This window comes from Halyomorpha halys, unplaced genomic scaffold (genome assembly GCF_000696795.3).
Source record: "Halyomorpha halys isolate HHAL.00 unplaced genomic scaffold, Hhal_1.1 Scaffold3779.1, whole genome shotgun sequence".
In the NCBI taxonomy this organism is placed as follows: Eukaryota; Metazoa; Arthropoda; class Insecta; order Hemiptera; family Pentatomidae; genus Halyomorpha; species Halyomorpha halys.
In genome coordinates, this window is record NW_027107161.1 from 101696 (window position 1) to 125591 (window position 23896).

General features: G+C 28.9%; 1 protein-coding gene across 1 annotated transcript; it reads right to left on the bottom strand.

Annotated features, from left to right (window-relative positions):
• Nucleotides 1-2271: 2271 nt before the first annotated feature.
• On the bottom strand, nt 2272-23065 carry LOC106691854 (uncharacterized). Its single transcript, XM_014437753.2, has 5 exons — nt 23039-23065; nt 13341-13425; nt 9238-9467; nt 7105-7367; nt 2272-2534 (listed from the first exon to the last, which is right to left on the bottom strand). The coding sequence occupies exons 1-4, from the start codon at nt 23054-23056 to the stop codon at nt 7128-7130; spliced, it is 573 nt and encodes a 190-aa protein (XP_014293239.1). The 5' UTR covers nt 23057-23065; the 3' UTR covers nt 2272-2534; nt 7105-7127.
• Between the last annotated feature and the right edge of the window lie 831 nt (nt 23066-23896).

Genomic DNA, 23896 nt, shown 5'->3' on the forward strand with positions numbered 1-23896 from the left:
AGTTGCATTTTTTTTTTTTTTTTTTTGAGGAAGTGAAATTTGAGCTCTTAAAGGGCCTTAATTAAGTTTAAGAAGATGAGAAGCGTTTCACTTAATAGCTGCTTATTTATGGTCATCGAGAATGTCGTTTCATAATGTTGGCATCGTTGCTTTAATGAACGGTTCTTCAACAGTAACATTATTAATAATTGTATATTGGAATTTATTACTACAACTGTGTCGAGTTGGAATAATTTCAAAACTTAGCCATTTAAAGACTGATTGAATACAATGCCATTCCATCTCACAATTATATTCCATGAAGCAAAGTTAGACTTTAAGAATTGTGCTATTAAATGTTAAAATGCACTTCTGACAAAAAGTGAATGAAAAGAATTTGTTCACGGTTTATCTTAATTCCTAAGTTTAATTTGTTAATTTTCAGATAAAATGTCTGTTGAAAAATATGTTTCTACGTAATTATGTGTATCTTTCAATTAAGCCAGCTTATAATGTTATTATAATTACGTTGAAATTAAATGTTCCATAAACTAATTTTTTTTTTATTTATTGCGATTTACGACTGCACATTATAATACATTACTGAATTTGATCTCAACTACAGTGGAGTGATGTCTGTGTAGAGAAATCACCCAATTGGTAGTAAATTGGTAGCACTCACTCTACCTTGAACTAATCACTTTTCCTATATAGTTTATTTAGCCTATTGCTTCTATATTATTAATTAATTAATAATAAGTTACTATTTTTATACATGTAATTTATGAACTTTTTATATTAAAAACAATCTTTTATTTTCGCCTTAAAACTTTTATTATAATATATAAATCCAATTATTTCTACCACCAATATTAGTTTGTGCACATATTTTACTTCATCGATTTTATTCTAAATTGCTTATATTACGAAAAAAATCTGTAGAATACAAAATTATTCTAAAGCGTCTAACTTTTTATGTTACATTGAATTCTATTTAAATTATCGTATACGAAAATGTTAATTATAGTGAATAAAATAATAATGTTTTTAAGGTTATTTTTGTAGAGAACGTATAGTTACAAAAATTGTCTCAATAGAAGAAAATTTAAAAAGGTATTTATCAAGTAGTTCTCTATGAGAACCATGTGTTGGTAGAAGGAGTCAGCTTGTAACTGAAAATTTGAGATCTTCAAGCGGTAGTATCTTAGTAAAATAAGCTGTAAAAATGTACCATATCTGAATATATATAATGAATATTCATCTTTTGTATTCTCACTTTTGAATTTGTATCGTTGGTAAGAAAAAGAGCCAAGCCAAAAACATGATATGCTAACAAACCATTTAAAAATATTAGTAACTTATTAAATATGTCTGTTAAAAAAAATTCTAATAATTAATTATGTGCATCTTCTGATTATTCAATCTTATAATGTATAACTGGGGTATCTCCGGGTATCTCAGGGGTAACTGATGAACCTCCGGCCATAAATGTCATAGAGACTGACTTGACTGCTGATTCCCAAACAATATTACTGCTGAGGAAAATAGAGCCAAGGATTACTAAATTGGTAGCAGCACACCCGGTACATCCTCCTCATTAAGATGAATTCGAATGTTTTAACTTTTTTTGTATGGCATTAAATTCTGAGTTCAGTAAATAGTTTCATAATTTCCAAGTTCAATGTTATTAATTTACACCTTTCATTGCTATATTTTACGAAAAATTTAGAAACATTAATACATATATATTTCATATTAATTGCTATTGAAAATTTAAAAAAATGATTCCCAGGGTGCGCTAAAAGTGCACTAAAAAGTTCGCAGGGTGTCGGTGGGACAAAGAAGGGAGCGGTAGAACAAAAATGTTTGGGAACCACTGGACTAGACTAAGAATAGGTACAGTAAGAATAAGTTTTTAAAATCATGAAATTTACTTTAAAAAATATTACAATGAACAGACCAAAAAATAAAATTTAAAAAAATATATAACAATAAAATAAATAAAAGCCAAAATGATTGCCGTTCATGACCTGTGATGTTTACGCCATTAAAAAAAAACTAACAAGGAAAACAAGATGTCCTCAATCCATGTTATCTTCTTCGCAATAATAACACAATTTCGCTGTCCACTTTTACAGCGATCTTTAATAACAAAATAATTCATAAATCAATGTAAGTTATCAAGACTCGATTATGGGATGCATTGGATAGATTATACATTTTATATTCGTTTTGGATTATACATCCACCCCAAAAATGTTGTTTCAGAAGGATAAAAATACAGGAAAGCTGTTTAAAATAAAGAAAAATACATATTTATTTTATTTTCATGAGATCTAATATTAACATCATTCACACTATATGTAACATCACATTGTACATTTAATCGTCTCTTAAATTATAATGTATATACATATAATGAATTTTATAAGATCATATCTCCATTGTGTATTAGGAACTAAACTGCATTTCTAGAGCAATATCAAAGGTCTTTCATCTCAACTAGACCCCTGTATTCTCGTTTGTTACTGCATCTTTTCCATCTTGTAAAACTTCTGAAACAATGGAATATAGAAATAATTAATTTGCACGAAATAAAAATAAAAATTGAATAATTTAATAGTAGTTATGATGTAGTAATTATGGACATAAACTACTTTTTATGTTGTGTTTATACACATTCAAATTCAGAGAACTTACAAATTAGGGATATCTTATTCATCCAACATTATGTACTATATGATTTCTAAAAATTAATCGCTTCCAGACTTAATAAAAAATTTTAGGCTTAATAAAGGTATTTTTTTCTAATGTAACTTACCAGCTTACAGGCAACTAGTGGTCGAAAGTTACAGCTGTAACGTTTGGCCACTGTGCAAATGTAAGGCACGGTACTCTAAGACAGCTCTTTTCTAGACAATTTTTCCAGCATTACGAGCACATTTTAATTCTTACTAAATCCCACATTTTCCTGACCAGTTAAAGACACATTAGCGCATTGGGGTGCCCAGAGGGAGAGCAAGAGGGGGCAGCTGCCCCCCTCCCCGTAATGATAAAAAATGATTAATCTAATAAAAAAAAAAAATTGTTTTCAAGCAAATACTAATTGTAATAACTAATAAAGTATTGCGACAATTATTTATAATGTTCCTAAAATTTTAGTTTCATTCTCCTTTTCCGTGTTGAAATGTCACAACCTCTTTATATGAATTTGGTGTTTTATGATTTTTCTTTTCTTCTCTCCCTTTAGTAACACTGTGAGAAAGCTTCTTGATTTAACATACAATAAATATGTTCTTGTCCATGAACCAATTAGATTTATGAAAGAGCAGTAATCAGCATTTTAATACATAGATAATAATGTTGATTTTAAGATATTGATATATTTATATCAAAGTCTAGGGAATGCGCAAAAAACAGAGTAAGTTAGAAAATGGCCAAAACCGGTCAAGTGTTCTACATGCAGTGAAGCGTACTGAAATCGATTTCTCATTTCTTTTTAATTTATTTAGATTAATATTATAAATAAATAAATATGCTTGATTATAATGATTTTTTTTTGTTTTATCTAATTTATTGGCAGTTTGTTAATGGAGTTATTAAATAATCCACATCCACCACATAAAAAGCTGTATTTTTACCAAATAAAGACCATGGAGAATTTAGAATAATACACTGTTGAAATGTGTGAGAAACCACAGGTTTATTTTTTAAAAAATGTGAAAGACATAATACTACAGCTTCATTTACAAAAAAAAAAGCAACAACTTAACAAATATTTTGATTGAAATTTTGGATATCAAAATGAACTTTATATAAATATTAGATTAATGATTGGTTGAAAGTGGTTTATTTCATTATTAACACACACAATTTTGATCCAATATTTAATTTATTTTAATGATATGGCAAGAGAAATTATCCTGCAGAAACGATTTTAAAGAACATGACAACAATATTTAAGGTATAGCCAAAAATATCAGTATGTTGTTAAGGAAACAATGTAATTAATATAAATACAAACATTTTTATAGGTTTTCTCCTTGAAAATGGCCTAAGGGCCATAACGTTGGAGAGTTTCTGAAAATAAAAGTTGAGGCCATATTTGGATCAAAATTGTATGTGTTAATAATTAATATAAATATTTGAGATCATAACTTAAAATTTTCCAATTGATAAATTATACTCCCTCTTCTTAATAAAATAAGAAAAATAAAACTGAAGTGAATAGTGGCTATTTATTGTTAATAAACTGATTTTTTCGTCCTCATACGAGACAAGATAATTGTTGAAAAATGTAAGTTTATCAATAAAATTAAAAATATATAATTATACATATATGTCCAATCATAATGTTGCATTATAGTTCAAAAAAGTGAAGGATGATTTGAAATTTATGAAGCCTTTGCTACCAATTTTTATTACTACCATTAGCTATAATTTATTATGAATAGTTAATTTACATTAATTTATAGAATCAATTATCAAAGGTTGTACAATTTCAATTATTGTATTTTGGTTATGTCAGTTGAGCAAAGATTAATATCAAAAATCTCTGATCACTAGATTATAAAAAACCAAATAGAGAGAAAACACCAGACAGAGGAATAGACCAAGAGGTTAATTGAGAAGGAGGTCTTTCCAGCACTATGGAAATAGAAAAAATATATAATGAAGGAATGCATAGAGCATGATAACCATAATATTAAGGAATTAAATGTTTACTACAATCATTTTAGCAAATTAATCATAAATTGTTAGGTAGAGTGGTTTTAAAACCGGTTTCACACACAATGAGCTTGCGATGATCTCTTGTTCCTTTCATTGCATACTGTTCCTATTCTATACCTATACTCCTACATTATAATTCCATTTACACGTAATTATATTTGAAGGACACATTCACACGGATATTTAACTTATTTGGAACATAGGAATCTTCAACATTTATTAAAATTTCATGATTACCTAGATTCTAAGAGTGCCTATATAATTTTTAAATTACCTATGTAAAATTCTGAAATCTTTATAACATCATTATCACATTCGATTCATCTTCAAAATCTGGAAAATATTTATAATTTTGAAGTATTAAGAAAGATATAATATATTTGAATATTTTTTCTTTTAATAAAAATATATGTGTCATGAATAAGTCTTGAAGGTAGCTATGGATAGAAAAAAAAATATTTTCTTGGCATTTATCTACTTAAGGAACCCAAAATCCTTCTTCAGATGATTGACCTAGATTTATTCTGTCCTAACGACAATTTTTAAATCTCGAATAAGGTAAAGTGACTAATATTGCTTAATAACTCAAGACTGGGTGTTACTTTCTCATAGTAATCAGCCATTGGCTTGTTAAACTGGTAACTAGATATTTTTTCATCATTTTAGACTCATTGGCTTATATTTTAATTAATTAAGTCATACACTACACTTTTTGATCTCGGCTCAGTATATAAATTGAGACATTTTGATGAAGGTTAAAGAGAACCGGCATGTTTTCAAATTTTATTATATATCTCTTTTTTTCTTATTTTTATAATTTTGTTCAGAAATATTCCACAGCTTGATTAATTTTATTAAACAGGTGAGTTTTAGTATTATTTTATAGCTCGAGCAAACAAATTTTTACTTCCTAACTGACGAAGATACCGAAAGCTTTCTATTCATGAAGGAAATTAAGAAAAGTAGTTTCATTCTGCGCTAATAACAATTTAAATATTTTAAAAAAAGATCATTGAGTCGAATGAGCTATGATTTCTATTTTTCTAACCCTCTAACATTTATCTACGAATGTGTATAGAAATTCATATACTACATGAATTTTTTAATTTTAAATTTTATTTTAAAATAGATCCCTCATGAAATCACAAGATTTATTCATGAGGAAGTGGTAAAAATTCTTAAGAATGCCTGGTAGCTGGTTAAACGAGAAAGTTTTGGGAATTATCTGGTTAAAAGACATCTTTTGATTGCGTCGAATAGTTTAACAATATCTCCAATAATTTTAACAAATATTCCAAGTTTGAACATATATACTTTTAATAATAATTAAGTTGGACATAAGTATTTCAATACAGAAGGGTAAAATCAATGTTCCCTACTCATTGCTGTCTTCTAGAGTGAAACATGTGTACTTCTTTCTATATAAAGGGTATATATTCAAATTTATTACGAAAGAGTTTTATAATATTTTTAAACTATTTTGAAGCAGAGTCCCCGATTGTGATAAATTTATATAAACACCATTAAATGATACTTTGCGATAAATAATCATTATAAACTCAGTTTAATTTTTTTCCTTCATTTTTCAGCGGTGCCTAAGATATAGGGTATAATTTATCAAATAGGAATTTAAACTTTGCATTTAAATACATTTTTAATTTATGCATTGAAATTTTGTTTTTAATAAACCAGTTACATCACATCTTGGTAGAGTATTTTCTATATTCTTGGGTGTGTACTATTTAATACTTCCTTACCAATCGGCTTACAAACGTAAAATACTTAGATCATTATAATGAAACAGTTATTATGTTAATAATTTTTCTTATTAATGTTTTGGCTCATTAGCCATTTTCAAACTATTTACTAAACAACTTTACACAATAGTCTTTAAAACATTATAATCTGCACACAAAATACTATACAGTGGTGAATACCAAAACGACAAACAAATGCACGATTTCCAACACTTAATAATTCACTGTGGAACAACTTGAAAACATTCGGACAAGACTGATCCAGTTTATAAAAACAAACAAATGGTTTTTTTTTTTTTTTTTTTTTTTGGCTTTCATATAATTAGCATTATAATGTTTTATTAAACCAATTATTCGTTTAAAAAATAATAATTATAGATCAGTCACAGAACTTTCTCGAAGGGCTTCCATGATGATCTTAATGACACCCTAACTACATATTGGGTATGATAAGGTGATGAAGTTCACCAAGTTCTAACTTTCTGATTAATTTAGTGTCAATTATATCAGATCTTCAAGAATAGAGAAGAAAAATCGTAGTGACCGGACTTCATATCGTGGTGACATATAAAACTAACATTATCCAGTATGAATGTGATTCAAGTTTTTATAAATTCCTTGAAAATAATGTACAAACCATTATTTAACAACTGTACAGTTTCAGTTGCCATGCCTGACACCCCACTTGAAGTGCCCATGCTTGTCCGTCTTGACGTAGGTGTAGACTGGACCCTTGGACTGGGGTGCACGCTGGTCCCTCCTGAACTCCTGTGATGCGAAGTCTTCACTGGACCCTGAGCCCGAACTGTCCAGTTCAGAGCTGTCCAGAGCTGGAATTCCATCGGCTGGTCCTGAACTTGGCACCAAGGAAAATACTTTCAGAGTGTCGTACTGCCTTGTCTGTAAAGAATTAGAGATATATTACAAACACAAATTCGCAAACATCTCGCAAATACATATAAAATAATTCATTTTTATATTTATTATATTTAATAAGGATTAGTAATTGACACAGCAAAGAATAATGAGAAATAATACATTGGATCAACTGTACTTTAAGTTAATATAATTGTTTATTCTTTGACTGTAATAATTTTCTAAAAAGTATTTTCTCTGAGGTTATATTGTTTGCTGTTTATCTTGCTTTGTTATTGCAATCTCTTTGTATTCTAAAAGATAAACAACAAATTATAATCTATTAAATAATAAAATAAGGAATTTTAATCTCTCATATCTAAGTGAAACATCTGCAGAATAGATGGAATCGTTGATGCAGAATATGGAACACCAAAACAAGGTTTTAAAGTAATGTGGTGTTATAAAAGTAATAATATTTAGTTATTTTATATTGGAAAATATATTATATTGTCATATCTGAACGTTTTGCAATCAATCTCAAGGGTTCAGACATATAAACGATCAAGTTGGACATGGGCCAGAATTATTATTTTACAGTTTATTTTAATTTAAAAAAGATGAAATTTATGAAAGTTATCTATATAAATAAAATGAAAGGCTATACTATCAAAAATGGAAAAATTATTTTAAATTGGAAAAAAAAAATTATAGTGAACTAAAAAGTAAATAAAAAAAAAGTTGGATTTATTCAAATACTTTTCTAAATTTAGGCATTTTAATAGATCTCTTATATACTTTTAAAACAGCGTAAGCTTTAGCCCATTAACAAATAAAGAATTTCCAATGGATAAAAAATGAAAACGATTGTCTTTACTACAAATAGTGCATGTTCGCATTAGTATGAGACACTTATATATCATGGTTTGCCAATACCTATTTTAACATTTTAATTTTTTCAATATTTGGTTATTGTTTTTTTTTTCTATGAATGTTTATATTGTTTCACAATTAGAATCTTTTTCAATGAATAAGATTTAAATAAAAAATATGCTTGTAATTTCTATTGCAGATTAGATGACTATGAAGGGCAGTGCTACAAAATCTTTTAAATTTTAAACATTTATTTTGAAATAAATTCATTATTATATTATAATAAATCTGATTTATTGTATTTATATTAGAGAATTTTCTAGAAATGATCAAGGGCTTATTTGTGTTGCCATAATCTTGTCGCGTTGTGAGATTATTTAACAACTAATAATATCTTTTTTTTTTGTTGCTAGTGGAGTAAGAATTTACAGATGTCTCAAAGGGAAAACAAATATTATGACGAACACAATTCAGTACAAATATAGTATTTAACTGAGATGGGGCGATTCTCATCCTATTATACTCAATGGACTATTATTTCGTCAAATTAACTTAAATAAGTAACTCATATCTTGTAACGCATCAATGGAGAGAGAAAAATGGAATAATTAACTATTTTCATGCTCATTATTAAAGGAATCTCTAATTAACTGCTATTGTAGCCGTACTAATGGCAGTGGTGCACTGTGTCCTTATTTATGTACTCAGATTTTTTTTTCTCAAGGATAATCATATTTATCGTGTATTGTACAGGTTACAAATAGAAAAATTATGAACTGAAATGTTTCAAAGATATTATTATTTATTGTGAAATTTCGCCGCCATCTAAAAGTGCCACCCAGGCTGGGCCGTCTCCTCCATCGACCCTACTACGCTACACCACTGAATATAGACAACTCATTCTCTTGAAAAAAAAACAGGAAATTTTTACAACTAAGAATTCCTTCCCAAAAGCTTAGTTATATCAAATAACTACTATTTTTAAATGACTCATTTAAGAGAAATGAATATTTATCATATAAGAATACTAAATTTGATTAACCTGATCAGCCGGAGGTACCAGGATGTCATTAGCGTCGTAGCCGAGATCCCAGGGTTGCCCCTGCCTGTTGACTTGCCGTGCTGCCGCGGTGAGGCTGTCTCCTGGAGGCGGTGGTGTCAGATACTCCACTAGTTCTGGAACTATCCCCAGCGAGCTGGAGTCGGAGAAGGCCACTTCCGGAATCCTGGCAAGGGTTGCCTTGGGGTGGGACTGCCGCTTCTCCCTCCAACCTGTTCACAAAAGATATATATATATTTAATTTGTAGAGTAATCTTGTGTTAAGGTAATTTTTTTAATATGTTTAAATTAAATTTAGTGGATTATTTATTGTTACAAAGACTCAACCCCTAAATATAGCGAAGCATCATTTAATTAACCTAATGAAATAATATATTATACATTTTATAAACTAATTTCACGATAATTTCAAAACTAAGTCATCATAAGCAATATTAACTCACCAATATATTACTCTTGGTGATATTATTTTATAACCAAACATAAACTATTTTATAATTAAATATATTATTACATAATATATTTTAAATTAAAACAAAATAAATTAGACTTACAAACCAGGAGTTATCACTTCTTGACTTCTGTACTGCTTAGATTGGTCTCACATCTTATTTTTTTAATTACGCTACTTATCAATAAATATAATGACATTTTATTGCTTAACATATGACACCTCACAAGTCCGAAAAAAATCTTTATACCATTTAATAAAATAAAAATTAACGCATAATTTATTTATTTACTTTTTTGAACAGTTTAACAAATGACAATTGCAACAGTATAATTATTTATAATGAAGATAAATTGATAAAAAATAAAATAATAATTGTTATCCATTAACGCTTAATATGTAATACTGTTGAGACATCTTGAATGATTTGAAATTTGCAAAAAACAAAGGGGAATCCTAGAAAACAAGATAACTATCGAATGATAAGTAGATTTTTTTTAACAATATTAACATTATATTGTCATTTTTTTCAGAATAATGAGACATTAAATATTAAGCAACAATTTGTTATTTTTTATGTGGACAACTTAATTTTAAATATAGTCATTAATTTTTCCTCAAGAAGGTTTACGATATGCCATAGCAGGTAGCAGGAGTAAGATTCTAGTTTCGAATACTCCATTTATCAGAGATCTAGACTTAAAATATATTTTTATTTATTACCCAATCATATTTGAACCTGGCGCAACAATGAGATCCTAAGTAATGAACCCAGGTTCAAGTCCTTCCGAAGTCCATCCGAACTTTTTTCTTTCTTATCAGCCTTGAATTAAGTCCAAATCTTTAAAAAGACTCCTGGGTCTGAATCTAAGCTTTCCAAAGTTGAACATATTTTCTGGAGAGATAAGAATCTTGTAGTTGCGCGCAATTCTTTCAAAAATTACTAATATTTTGGTTGGAAAGTTTTTTTTATCATTTAGTTTACAATCAAAACAGTATATTTTCTTTTAAAAGTACTAAACCCAACGAAATATAACCACCCAGTAATGATTACTCGGCTATCGTCCCTCTTACGCTTTCTCTATGGTTCATGTAGAGTGATCCGATCCGAATGCTGACAGTGAAAAGAATATAACGCTCCGCTGACTCCAGGCAGGAAGCTGACATCTGATGGGGCCATCTTCTCGCTTTCAAGGCAACTTTCACAGATTCTTCAAGTGCAATGTCTACACCAATTTCTGAATATTGACCATAAAGCACTTCCATGCGCTAGATAACTCTCAATTTTTCCAATTTTATATGCTCAGATTTATCGTGTCTTCTTGCTGTGCAAAACTCATATTGGGCAATTTACCTTGGAGAATCAGTAATTAGTGTATATAAAGATTCATAATTTACAAAATTGATTTCCAGACTCACCAGAAAATTCTGAATAGTCGTTAATACCAGCGACACTAGTAACAGCTAAACATCCAAGCTTAAGAGCAATTGAAAAGATATCAGAAAAATAGAAAACTCATGAGAAAGTATTTTATCTTAAATATATAATTATATTGCATTTTATAATACTTTTAATAGCTTACTAAAACTAAACTACTTTTTATATCTAAGAAATTTAAGAATGACAAATGTTCGGTCCCAAAATTAATATCTAACAATAGTCAGCAAATAATAAGTTGTTTGGAACTAAGTGTTGCCCTAACTAGGAACACCATGATTTGATACATTTACATTGCTTGTATTTCAACTTAAATTCATCATTTTTTCTAATATAATTTTTTTTCTATAAATCCAATAGACGAAACATTAGAAAAAATATGAATAGAGAAATCTAAATCTACGAAACCCAAAACAGATTAAGGTCTCAAGCGCCATCCTAAGTCTGAAATAAAGTTGGATTGAGTTCATTATCTTTAAATCGACGTTCAATCCAAGCTATCTCCTTAATATCAGAGAAGATTTTTTTTTTAATAGCACTATGTTACTAACTCTTGGAACACTGCTTCAAATCTGGCTTTAGCAGAGTATTATTCTGTTACTGGCTACCAAGCCATTGTAAAGTACCTCTGTTAATTGGGGAAAATCTGGCGGTTGAGCGTGATCTTGAACAAATCACCTCCTTGCACCACATTATTATTCAAAAACAGTACTTTCTTGCAAGGCAATGAATCTCTGACCCTTTATATTTTTAACAGTTTTCATATTTTGATTTTTTTATAGCCCCATATACGTACAGATGGGTATAGAAAGGAACTCTTTCGCTCCCTTTTTGTTTTTGTTATTTATTTTTTTAATTTAGTTTTATGTTCGATTACCCTTTTTATTTATTATTATTATATTCTTAACTATATTTATAATACCTTTTATAAATTAAATTTTTCCACTTTACTCATTAATTTTCCAAACCTTACTCAATTGTATCAGGAATTACAAATAGAATCAATAGAGGATTACATAAAAAAACGGTTCATAAAATTCCATTTCCAATTACTGACAGTTAAAGAAGCAGTGACTTACAACTTAAAAAATCCAACTTCAATCAGAAGACTGAACCCCAGGATCCTGCAGCAACAGGACATCTTGTTGTAAATTCTATATTGATCATTATTAACTTTTCTTTTTCTCTATTCTTAAGAATTATTATTTTTATCTTTATTTTTAAAATGTATAATGTTGTATATAGTTAGGTGTCTTTTGCACGAGACTATATCACCCCCTAACCAATTGAGAAAAAAAATTTAACTATTATATTAACCATGTAAGACCCCCCAGGCTGATCTGATATTAAATACAAATATATGATTATATGATGAAACGTTACTCTAGGAACATTCTAGTAAATATAAATTAGCAACCAAGAGTGCATTATAAAGTTTCATTTCCGTCTCAAAATGGATAGCTATTATACGCAAATTTCTTTTTTATCTAAAATATTATAACGTGCATATATGTAATAAAAATATATATAAAATGTATAAAAGTTTCTGCTCAAGCCTCTTCTACCTCAGAGCAATACGGGGAGTAATTGTAAGAGCCTGATCCACCTCAATCCTGTATCCACTGTCCGCATCTATTCCAATCCAGTCCAATGCTTCCTTGACTGCACCACCCCAAGTGTTATTGGGCCTCCTTCCATCGACTCTCGTTCCTTACTCTATTTTGTTCCTTCTGCATTATTTTTTTTTCAATTCCCATTTTTTCCCTCCTAGCAGTTTATTCTAGTATAGGTCGATTTTAATCACAATATAGTATTCCTTACCTTATCCCTTATTTTTTCCTCTGTTCCTCAGCTACCTCGTTTTTACTGCTTGGATTTGGTTTCTGTGTATTAAAATAATATCCATGACTCACAGAAGTCAGTGAGGGGATAAAAGTAGCCTTATAAAAAATATTAAATTAATGGTAACGAATACTCTATATCCTAAACCATCCAAGAACCATAGTCTTCCTCATATGGTAAGTTTAGCCGATCGTACTCACATGCTTCTTATGCGCTAACCGAGCTATATCTGGAAATATCATACCCAGTATTTTTCGGTCTATCATTTCTAGCATACTCATCGACTACCATAGGTTTAGGTACCTTATTATATTATAATATTATAATTAATTTGATTAGATGATTGTGACTTACCGTACGTAGAGGGATTGGAGTTCAGAACAATGATCCTACCATAGGTTAGAGCCAACAGCAACTGAAGACAGATGAAAGAAAGTACCTGCACGAAAAACATATTTTTCTTTTTAGTGATACAACATCAAATATTCCTGTTATATAGGTTTGAATCAAATTATAATTTCTTTCCTTTTTCTTTTTTATCTAATCAGTTTATACTTCTAAATCCAACAAAAAAAGATGTTATAATTAGCCATACATGAGAAAAAATTATAGTTTCCAACTGCTGATTTCAAAAACAAAAAAGAGTTTATTTGTACTAGGTAAAACATATGTAGTTATTTGGCAAATTAAAAGAATTGACATAACAAATGTAAAAGATACAAGAAACTAAATATATTTTCTAAATTAAATAAAAAAACAGATCAAGTCATTATTGGTTATCGATTTCTTAATAGCAGTTTGCTTGTACGCGGAAGTGAAAGACTGGTTCAAAACTAGAATGCTTGCCCGTTTAAGCATGAATTAACTAAAATAAAAAACGCTTTTTATAATTTTGTAATAGCTGGGCCACATTACGACATTAGAGAGAGGTTTGTGTTTTTAAGGCATTGCAGAAAATTGCTTACAACATTGTTGTGGAAACTAGATATTGAATAAACACAATTTATTATGATTGTAACATGTTATTATGTTCAGTCAAAAGTTCTATTTTTTTTTTAAAGATTTGATTGAGTACTTATTATAGTACAAAAGGTACGTTTCCTATCATAGAGAGAATCTCAAAATACGTACCTACTTTTTTAATATTAGAATTAATTGTATGTACTGTCTCAGTATTTGAAAAGCATATCGGCGTTGCATGGATTGGAAATATGAATTCAAAAAATTACCCATACTTTTTTATTTTTAATTTCGAAGAAAATATAAAAACTGTTAAGAACGTAACACGTTCGAACGTAAGACTGCAATCCGACTGAAAGAACTTGATAACATCAGTTGAATAAACACCAATAAAATGTGTTTCCTTTTATAATAGTTACAATTACTTCCGAAACTGCTTTTATGCCTAATAATCTCAATTTTCTAAGTTGAAAATTGTTAAATAAATGGAGACCAAAGAGCAACTTAAAACGTGCTTACTGGAGTGTTGTAGTTATCAGTTAGTGTAATGACGTGGCTATTAAGTCATTATTAATTAATTAAGGTTACTTTAAAGTTATTAAACCGATCAAGGATCACTCAGTTAAAAAAAAAAAAAAAAGGTTGGCCCGACCACGAAATGACTAATAGGGAGAGTTTTTTTTCACATTAAGGCCTTTTTGTCAGTTTTGCAATGAAATCAAAAAACTACTAATGTTTACTTTTACCAATTATTATAAATAAAAGCATATTTCAATCACTATTTTTTTAACACACGAGAATTTATAGCCTTTTAACTCTATTTCATCTCAATTAATCTAATACAATATTAATTGATGAATTTCTACTAATAAATCGTAAGATTTTTATTTTAAGCTGTGAACTAGTCTTCAATAATTTAAGTTTCTTCCACACTGCAGTCACTATTTTAATTCGGTAATTATATCATAAATTTTATTTATTTATTTTCATAATTTTTTTAGAAATAACTATAGTGCCCCATATTTGTTCGACTGTGTTTAATCTAATTGTGCCACTTAAGATATCTTTTATGGATTTTCTAAGGTAAGTTTCGTAAACTAATTCTTATTTTATTAATATTATGTAAGCAAATTATAATATATACAAATAAAAATAATGAAAGCCTCAGTTGACAGTTTTATTCTCATATTTTTTTTTTTTTTTTAAAATGACAATTCGGAAGTCCTAGTCCTTCATTTGGTTTTCAACATAGTCGCTTTTTATAACAGCGGTTAATGTTGTTCAGTGTTTTTGAAACATTGAAAGTTAGGCAAACTTTATTATTAAACTACTACTATAAAACTTTTTTCTTGCATTAATTATTTATTCTCATATTTCCTTTATTGCTAATTTCTATATTTTTATTTATCATAAAATAAATACATATTAAAATTAGTTTATTTTTTAAATAAACTTTTCACTTTATTGTGGCTGTTATTATAGTTGTAATTAATTAATTAAATGGTATGTAAAATTTATCACTTAATAAGCAAGTGATAAAAGTGTTAAGTTAATCCGGAATTGAGCGAAACCTAGGACTTTTCAAGAGTTTGAAGAGTGTTTCAATTAAAGAGTGTTATGAGATTTAACTTGGATACATATTATTTAATTAAAGAAATAAATTGTTTCTTCGTCCTCGTTATTTATCGTTAATAAAATTTTAAAAAGTTAGATGAGGATTTTTATTAAATTTTCTAGAAACTGTAATCAAATACTTTTATTATTAAATACTTTTATCAATTTTATTGGAAGCAAATTTCAACCTTTATTAAAAAATCAAAGGCACTAGGACCTCCTAGTTAATATCATCTTTTATCAAATAAATACATTAGTAATTTCTTTTGACGTTTCGGGGATTTATCCTGAAATAATAAGGTATTTTAAACTTTTCAATGCATTGTTTTATATGTTATGGTGATGAACATTCTTTAACAAGAACAATCTTTAGTCTTTGTGGCGAGCTTAATGATGTTAAGTATCTTTCGTATCTTCTTATCTTACTTTTTTTCGTCTTATTAACTAATATTCAATTACAAGGTTAGATATTGGCTGTATGGTACTCACACTAATTGATAGAACTCCATGATAAATGGAAAAAGTATTGTGAATCCAATGATAGCAAAAACATATTTTTAATCCCAGCAAGCTTCATTTATCTTTACTTATTCTAGCTATTAATCATTCTATAACAGTTTGGACTGAAAGGCGTACAAAATTCTAAATAACTGGTTGGAGGAACAACAGTGACTGATTTGTTTTGTAAATCCCGTGACAGAATGATCTGGAACAGGAAGTAAAAGTGGATCAGAGGCCGAGTCTGTTCCGGCGTGTGTAACGCTTCCTCATCTTCGGATCACGCTGCAGTTTTTATTCATCAGTGTTTCTTTATTTTCTCTTTTTATCGAAATAGCCAACAGCTAATGTCGTTTGCTAAGGCAAGAATATATTTATTTTGAGTTTATTAACATATTCAGAACTGATAAGATCCACAATTACTTTATGTCTAAATATTCAACGTAGTATGAAACTGGCAGATCAGACATATTCATGAAGAGAATTTTGAATAATTCATGACCAAAGGAATAATGGCGTATCTCTTTTTTTCAGAAAGTTTCATATTCATTGAGTTGAAATTCCTTCACGTTTATTGGACCATTCCAATATTGCAACCATTTACCTACAAATCTTATTCTTTGCATTATCGAAGACATTTTATGAGGTAATTTATTTTGATTATTTTTTACTACTATTTAATTAAAGAATTAGTCACTTAATGGTTTGCTCTCCCTCCTCCCTATCCTAGATCAATGGACCCGTTTTTGGAAGTAGAAAACCCTTAAAGATTGTCGGTTTGAAATTTCTGACTTGAAAGCTGTTGGAGTTAAAAAAAATGGTTTGATTTCAAAATTTCAATACCTATCAGGGATTCCGAAAATTGCCGTTTACACTTTATTAGTGTGGCACAAGCTTAAAATTCCCCGTCAGATTGAACAATTAGATTTTGAAACGATGGAATAATTAAATTGAAATATTAACAAATTTGTTGGACAAAGCAAAAGTATTCAAAGCTGTTTTCAACTATTCCACGTGCAGTCTACAACATTAATTTCAATAGTTCAATGGCTGATATAGCTAAAATGAAGGAAAGATTGAAACAACGAATGGATACGGTACTTTTTAAGCATTTATTCGATTTAAGTTCTGCTAGTACTTAAAGGGTTAGGTAAAATAAGTTATAGTTACTTAACAATTAGAATGTAAGTGGGATAAAACAAAAAAAAAAGATTTATTGAAATAAAAGTTTGTTTTACAATTATTTTATTATTTTGACAATGAATAGTGTTTTATTAATAATTTTTACAAATCTAGACCTGCCAACTCACTAAATTCCTCCTGAATACAATCTGTACAATCCAAAATCCTTCACAAAATTCTTAATGCTCATTATTAGGTCAAAAATAAACTCCTCCCTAAGCACCTTAACGTCGCATTAGTTGCCGAAATAAATATAGCTTCTTTCATTGCGAAATCCTTACCCACCCATACTCATTAGTTCTTAATTTCCTCCATAACAATCCCTGATAATCCTTCGAGCTGTCTAAAAAGAACATGGCCACAGAATTTTTTGATTTAAAGCAATGATGAAATACCATAATTAGATGGTTTCTTCCCCAGATTATCTTGTGTTCTGAAACATTCATCACATTTACTAATTGTATTTTTGTATACGGATGTAAATTTATATAAATGAAATGTTGATCACTTTTATTGTTTTGAGGTGTACGATGTTCCTCTCGATATCAATATACTAATCTCGTACCTAACACCGGGTAATAAATTCACACTTTATACCAGTACTGCGATTAGCACATATATAATTTGAATAAATTAAAAATTCTTTTTCATTTACAAATAAATACTTACACAAAAAAAAAGTATATAGATAGATGTTTTTTAAGGCTTCCAAAAAACTTTCCGAGACATGAGTATAAAAACCTCTTATTGGTCGTTATTTTCAAAAAAATGGCAGATGATTATGTGGAACTCTAACAATTACTATAAAGTGCTGTTACTTAGATGCCATGTCTAAAAAAAAAAAAAAAATTTCTTGAAATGTAAATTTTTATCATTTTGAAGAAAGAATTTTTTTTATATAACACCGAAAAAAATCTATAATTATACCAAAAAATTGAAATATATGTTAACTATTGTATAATACTATAAAATTCTAACACAACTAAATAAAACACACGAAAATTAGTTTGATGTGGAAATTTAATTCATCAGTTGTAATTTTCAGTAGTAACGTTTAGTGAACAATCATGATTACTAAATTATATCATAAAAATCCATAAACGAAGGTTCCATAAAAAATATTTTTAGAGTATTAATAAAATCATTTTTAGGTAGGATAAAATCGATTGAAATAATTATGTGGTGTGATATTCTGATATTTGTTAACAAATACGCTGTAAATAGATTTTAAAAACTAATGACTACTAAAATATCTGAAAACTATTTAAAGACCTCTCTCTGTATCTTCAATAACATTGTACTCAATAATCGATCTGCATCTACATTTGGAATTCTATTTCTAAAAACAATAAGGATCCTTAGTTCAATTCCAAAAACTTTCATTATTGGCAAATGATGATGTCATTACCTTCGATGGTGCCAGGAGGTCAGGGTCTGCTTAGCAAATTACTCATTATCATTGCTTATTTTCTATTGTTAGCTTCAATTACCATCGTCATACTTAATTATTGGGTAAATGTTTTAAAATTGAAATTCCTAAGTTTTGTATTATCCTTAAAATTCTGTTTAACTTATATTGATCAGATATTTTGTTGTGGGATATTGAAAAAAAAATTATTTCGAATCCTTTTCCCATAGTTAATAAGCATACAATTTTTCTAATCATTAATGTATTTTTTTTAATTACACAAGCGATAACTGAATCGAAATTCCGATGAAAGAAAATTGCTTTACAATGGATCGTTTTACTTTCAATTACTTATTTATATATTTTTATGATAAATTACTTAAATTCAGTATTTCCAAAAAATATTTCTTGTAATCAGGATTTCGGGCTTGAAACCGACCTTAAGAAATTTAAAACTAAACTTGTATTTTTTTTTCAACAGTTAAAAAAATACGAAAACTAAAAAATCTCAATGTTACTAGGTAGTATTAAATATCCGAATATCTTAGTTAATTACTGTATGTTAGCATTTATATTTTATCGAACAATGTAATGATTATTATGTTGTATTGTGTGTAACAATACATTGGAGCACTATTGCTTGTTGATAAATTATTTCTCTTTCTCCGAATTCCTTAAAGTTTCTAACGTCTTTTAAATATTACATAATTTGGTTGTGAAATTTGATCTCCTTTCCAATTAAGTCTTAGAAGTCGAATCCATTTTCCCTTCTTGCTTCCTTATGCAGGTCACATTCTATCAATACGTGCTTAATTGTAAGCAGTTATTGGCAATAGGTATATGTTGATGAATTATGGGTATATGTTTTCCTTTCATTAGGTTTCTGTGTACAAGTTTCAAAGGTTCTCAATCTTGGCGTAACTTCTTCTTTTCATATTTTTGATACGATTTTCCATGACTATGCAGCGTTTTTATTTCTTTTTATCTTGCATGATTTGTCTATCCTGTGCCAAACTCTGTTCTATTAAATTTTTGTTAGTTTTTAATAAAAGATTTTAAATGTAGACAAGAGACAGCAAGAGGGTGTAAGCTTCTGTTGTAGCAGCATTAACAAAAATCTTAGCCCCAATACTTGCATTACACGAGATTCACTTGAAATTTATAAATTCAAAGAGTCTAAAAGGATACTTCTTGTTTATGTAGTGTAACATTTTAGTCGAAAGAAAATCAGAACGGATCACAAAATCATGTTGGTTAAACAACTCAGCAGAGTAAATCACAAAAAAATTAGGTAAAAGAACCAGTTCCTATCTCGAAATTGAACTCTTCATTAAATACTAATTGACCATTTTCATAACCGTAAATAAAATATTTAAAGTGATTTAATAATATATATTGATGAGCCTGATTTATCAACAATTTGGTAAAGTTAAATTTCGATGTGATAAAATGCCGTCAAAGTTAAAAAAAAAAAAATGAGTACGGATTAGTTCCACTTTTACTCACATTTTTTAAAAAAGTATTTCTATAATTATCTTTGATTTTATCTGAAGCCTTTAATTACTAATTGACCTATTTTCGAAATATTAGTATTTATTCTGTGTGAAATGTCTTGAATAAGAGGAAACAATTTCAGTTGTATGTTTTTTTTCATGCTAATTAAAATTGATAATAAGTAAACCCTCAGTAAAACCCATAATTACATGATAAGAAATAACACCCACGACGGGTTAGGTGGTTTCCATAACTCCAATATTGATGCCATATTTTTCTAGACGTTTCGAAATTAAATTCATTTCGGAATATCCGAAATAATGTTACCGGTTCAGTGGTCTTCTCACGATGTACCAACATTACCGGTCCGTTTCACATTTTAGAATCTTTTAAAAACATCTTCAACATTTTCTTAGAAATTATATACTATATATTCTGAATTTCACACCTAATTTTTTTGGGTTAAAATGTTTCAACTAACTTTCTAGAATTTTAAATAATCATGTGCTCATTCAGACCAAGACACAATAATCTATAAAATTCTTGATTGAGAAAAATTGAGATTAATGATTTCTCAACGCGTTTCAAAATAGCGGCAAATTTGGAAAATCATTAAATAGAAAGCTTTTACGTGAATTCGGGAATAGTTTAAAATGTATGCATATATTTAGAATAAATGTTTTATCACATAATAATCGATTTGCATTCACTTAAATCAAACAGAAAAGAAAGCTAAGCGATTGGCCACAGCCCTCGTTAGTAATCCATCACAGTTCAAGATTGATCTCGTTACTAAAGCTGTAAAAACACTTAAAAAAGCTACTTCATGCTCATGAATACAATAATTTCGTTATAGTTAATATTTTAAGTTTTGATAAGCTATTAACGGTGTTGTGTTAATGATATTCTTAAACTTATGCTTTCTTTTTGGAGAATAGATTTCTTTGTATTAATACGAAAGAGGTTATTCAAAATATTATTATTTAATTAGTTTTCAGTAGTACTTTCAACTCAGAGTGATACTTCTATTCATTATTTTCTCATTTCTCTCTTTGTGCTTTTGACTTTCTTTAACGGCTTAAAAACATTTCGAACACATCAGCATTGGTAGGAATACTCCAAGGCTCAGTATTTGCCTTGCTACTGTTCATCTCATTTGAACACGATTTTTCGACTGATAAACGTTCCAAAGTGTACCAGGATTGATTTTATCTCTATATAAGCTGCTAAGTGAAAATCGTGTGATGTGGACACCAGATATTTTCTTTGAACATCTCACATCATCACGAAATATTAATTGAAGGGGTCTGTAAATACTGTCTATAATAGTGATTCCCAAAGTGTGCAACGCGGCTCCCTGGGGCGTGCTGTCTGTCATATGGGCGCCGCCAAATGTTCAATTAAACAATTGGAATTACCAATTCTCGAATTTTTGCTTTTACTTTTTTGCAATAACCGTGTATACTGACTAAATTCCAAAAATTTAGAAACTTTCAAGGTGTTCTTTCCTATCCGCATTTTTATTTTTCGCTGTTAAATGGTTAATAGCTTTTAAAAAGGAAAATTTTCCAATTTATTAATATAGTCAAAAATTTATAAAAAAATCTGATGTATTAAGGGCGCCGCGAAAAAATCCGACTATTTAGGGAGCCGAAAATCGAAAAGGATTGGGAACCTCTGGCCTATGAATAACATTTTTGAAACTTTATATAAATAATAAAACATCATTAAATCATTGATGAAATTACTATATATTCAGCTTTGGCACTAGATAACCTCCGTTAAGGATGTTCAATTGATTCATTGCAATTTTCATCGATAGCAACGGTTTCATTGGCATAAACAACCAATCATTCTACTTACGAATGTTTGTTAATTTCAATATGTATCTTTTATTTATAATTTTGTAATAATTAATATTTGAAACCAACTGAGGAAAATTGACTCAACTCTCTTCTCCAATAAATAAAACAATTAAATCAAACATTTTTTTTTTATGTTTCGTATAATTATTTAGAAATACTTTTCTTCTATGATGCTATTCATTGATATAAAAACAGTTAATTTAAATAATGATTTGTAGCGTCATATACTTTATTAATTTTGATTGGTTAAATTTTTAATTAAATATACATAATTTATAAATCATCTCTGAACAGAAGAAATTAAAAGTAAACATTTCAAAGACACTGGATCTTAAAGTCAAACAATTATAATCAAGGAAAAATACAAGCAATTTTTAAAAAAAATGTTATTTAATTTATAAATTTATAGTTCCATTATTACTGTTAATAAGTATAATTATTAATTACTTAATCCTTATCATAATAATTGTCAATTAAATGTTAACCACCAAGAGTTTATATTACAGGAAAAAGAAGCTACGGATTGCTGAAATTTGGCTAACGAAAACAAGAAATATTGAAATGTTAAAACTGGTCTAGGACTAATTAAATTGTTCAGTATACTATAAAAAAAAAAAATCTATATTCTGTTTATTTACCGGTTGAGAATCAGCATGAAAAAATATTAGAAGTAAAAACATTATTTTCTTTCGAATGGAGTATTCAAACTATTTTAATGGCATGATGTTATTGATTGAATATGTATTATACTAGAAAATCCAAATTTGTTTTTCAATCAGAAAGTATGATAAGTTGAATTTACTACAAAGTGCCTGTATTGAAACATTTTTTGTAACTATTATAAAACATGGCCTATTCTTCAGCACTTATTTGCGCATGATCTCGAGAAAGTCGTTTGTTCCCACTTTTTCATTTCCCTATTATAAATCGCTTTAAGAACCGTTTATCCACGCAAACTCTTCTCCAACGTCATCCTGGACCCGCTGAAGAAGCGCTAAGACGCGTACCCTCAAGATGATACCCCTACTCACCAGTCTTCTGCTCTCCATCCTGCCAACTACTGGCCGGCGACGGTAGCTCACGCCTTATATAAGGCGCCGCCTTGGTCACGGTCCATGGTCCCCGCGACCATCCCTCACACCGCCTCCGGGGGCAGTATATGTTCTTGTAGTTCCGGTCCATCCGGTCAATTGTTGCATTCGCGGTCCACACGTGACCAACTCGAAATTTGAGAAAATTACACACACCTACTCTTCAAGATAAGGGCAAAATAACAAATTTCTATAATAGTTTTTTTTAATAAAAATAATCGAGGAATTTGCACTTCTTGAAATAGGCAATTCAAGAGTATAAACATTCTGGGGTCTAATTTTTCAGAAAATACGGTGTATAATCTATTTTAATTCCCAAAATAATCAAAAATCTTATTGATCTAGTGAAGCTAAAATTGCAAATTGTTAGACTTAATGCATACACTCACCTAATAAATATCTTTACGCCCTTTCCCAAATGACACGAACATCTATAGCTGATCTTAAACAATCCTAAAGATTGACTAATCCCAAACCTCAAAATATCCTGGAGCTCCTTCTATCATCTCTTGTTCTTCCTCGTTTCTACCAGTGCTGGAGTCTGAAAAAACTTATGAATTGATTAATAATATTTATCTTTGAATTTTCCGGATGCTCTCGAGACTCTTGTTTGTGTACCATGACTTTATCCAACTTTCCTTTTTTCTTCTACTTCTCTTACACATTATAAAAATTATTAACATTAAAATATATTATCTGCATAGTGATAAACATAAATTCTTCTTTGGGTCTTTTTACTGGTGGGGAGTGCCATTCTTAGAAGTTGCAGTTTTAAGAAATTCTCTTTAGTTTTAAATA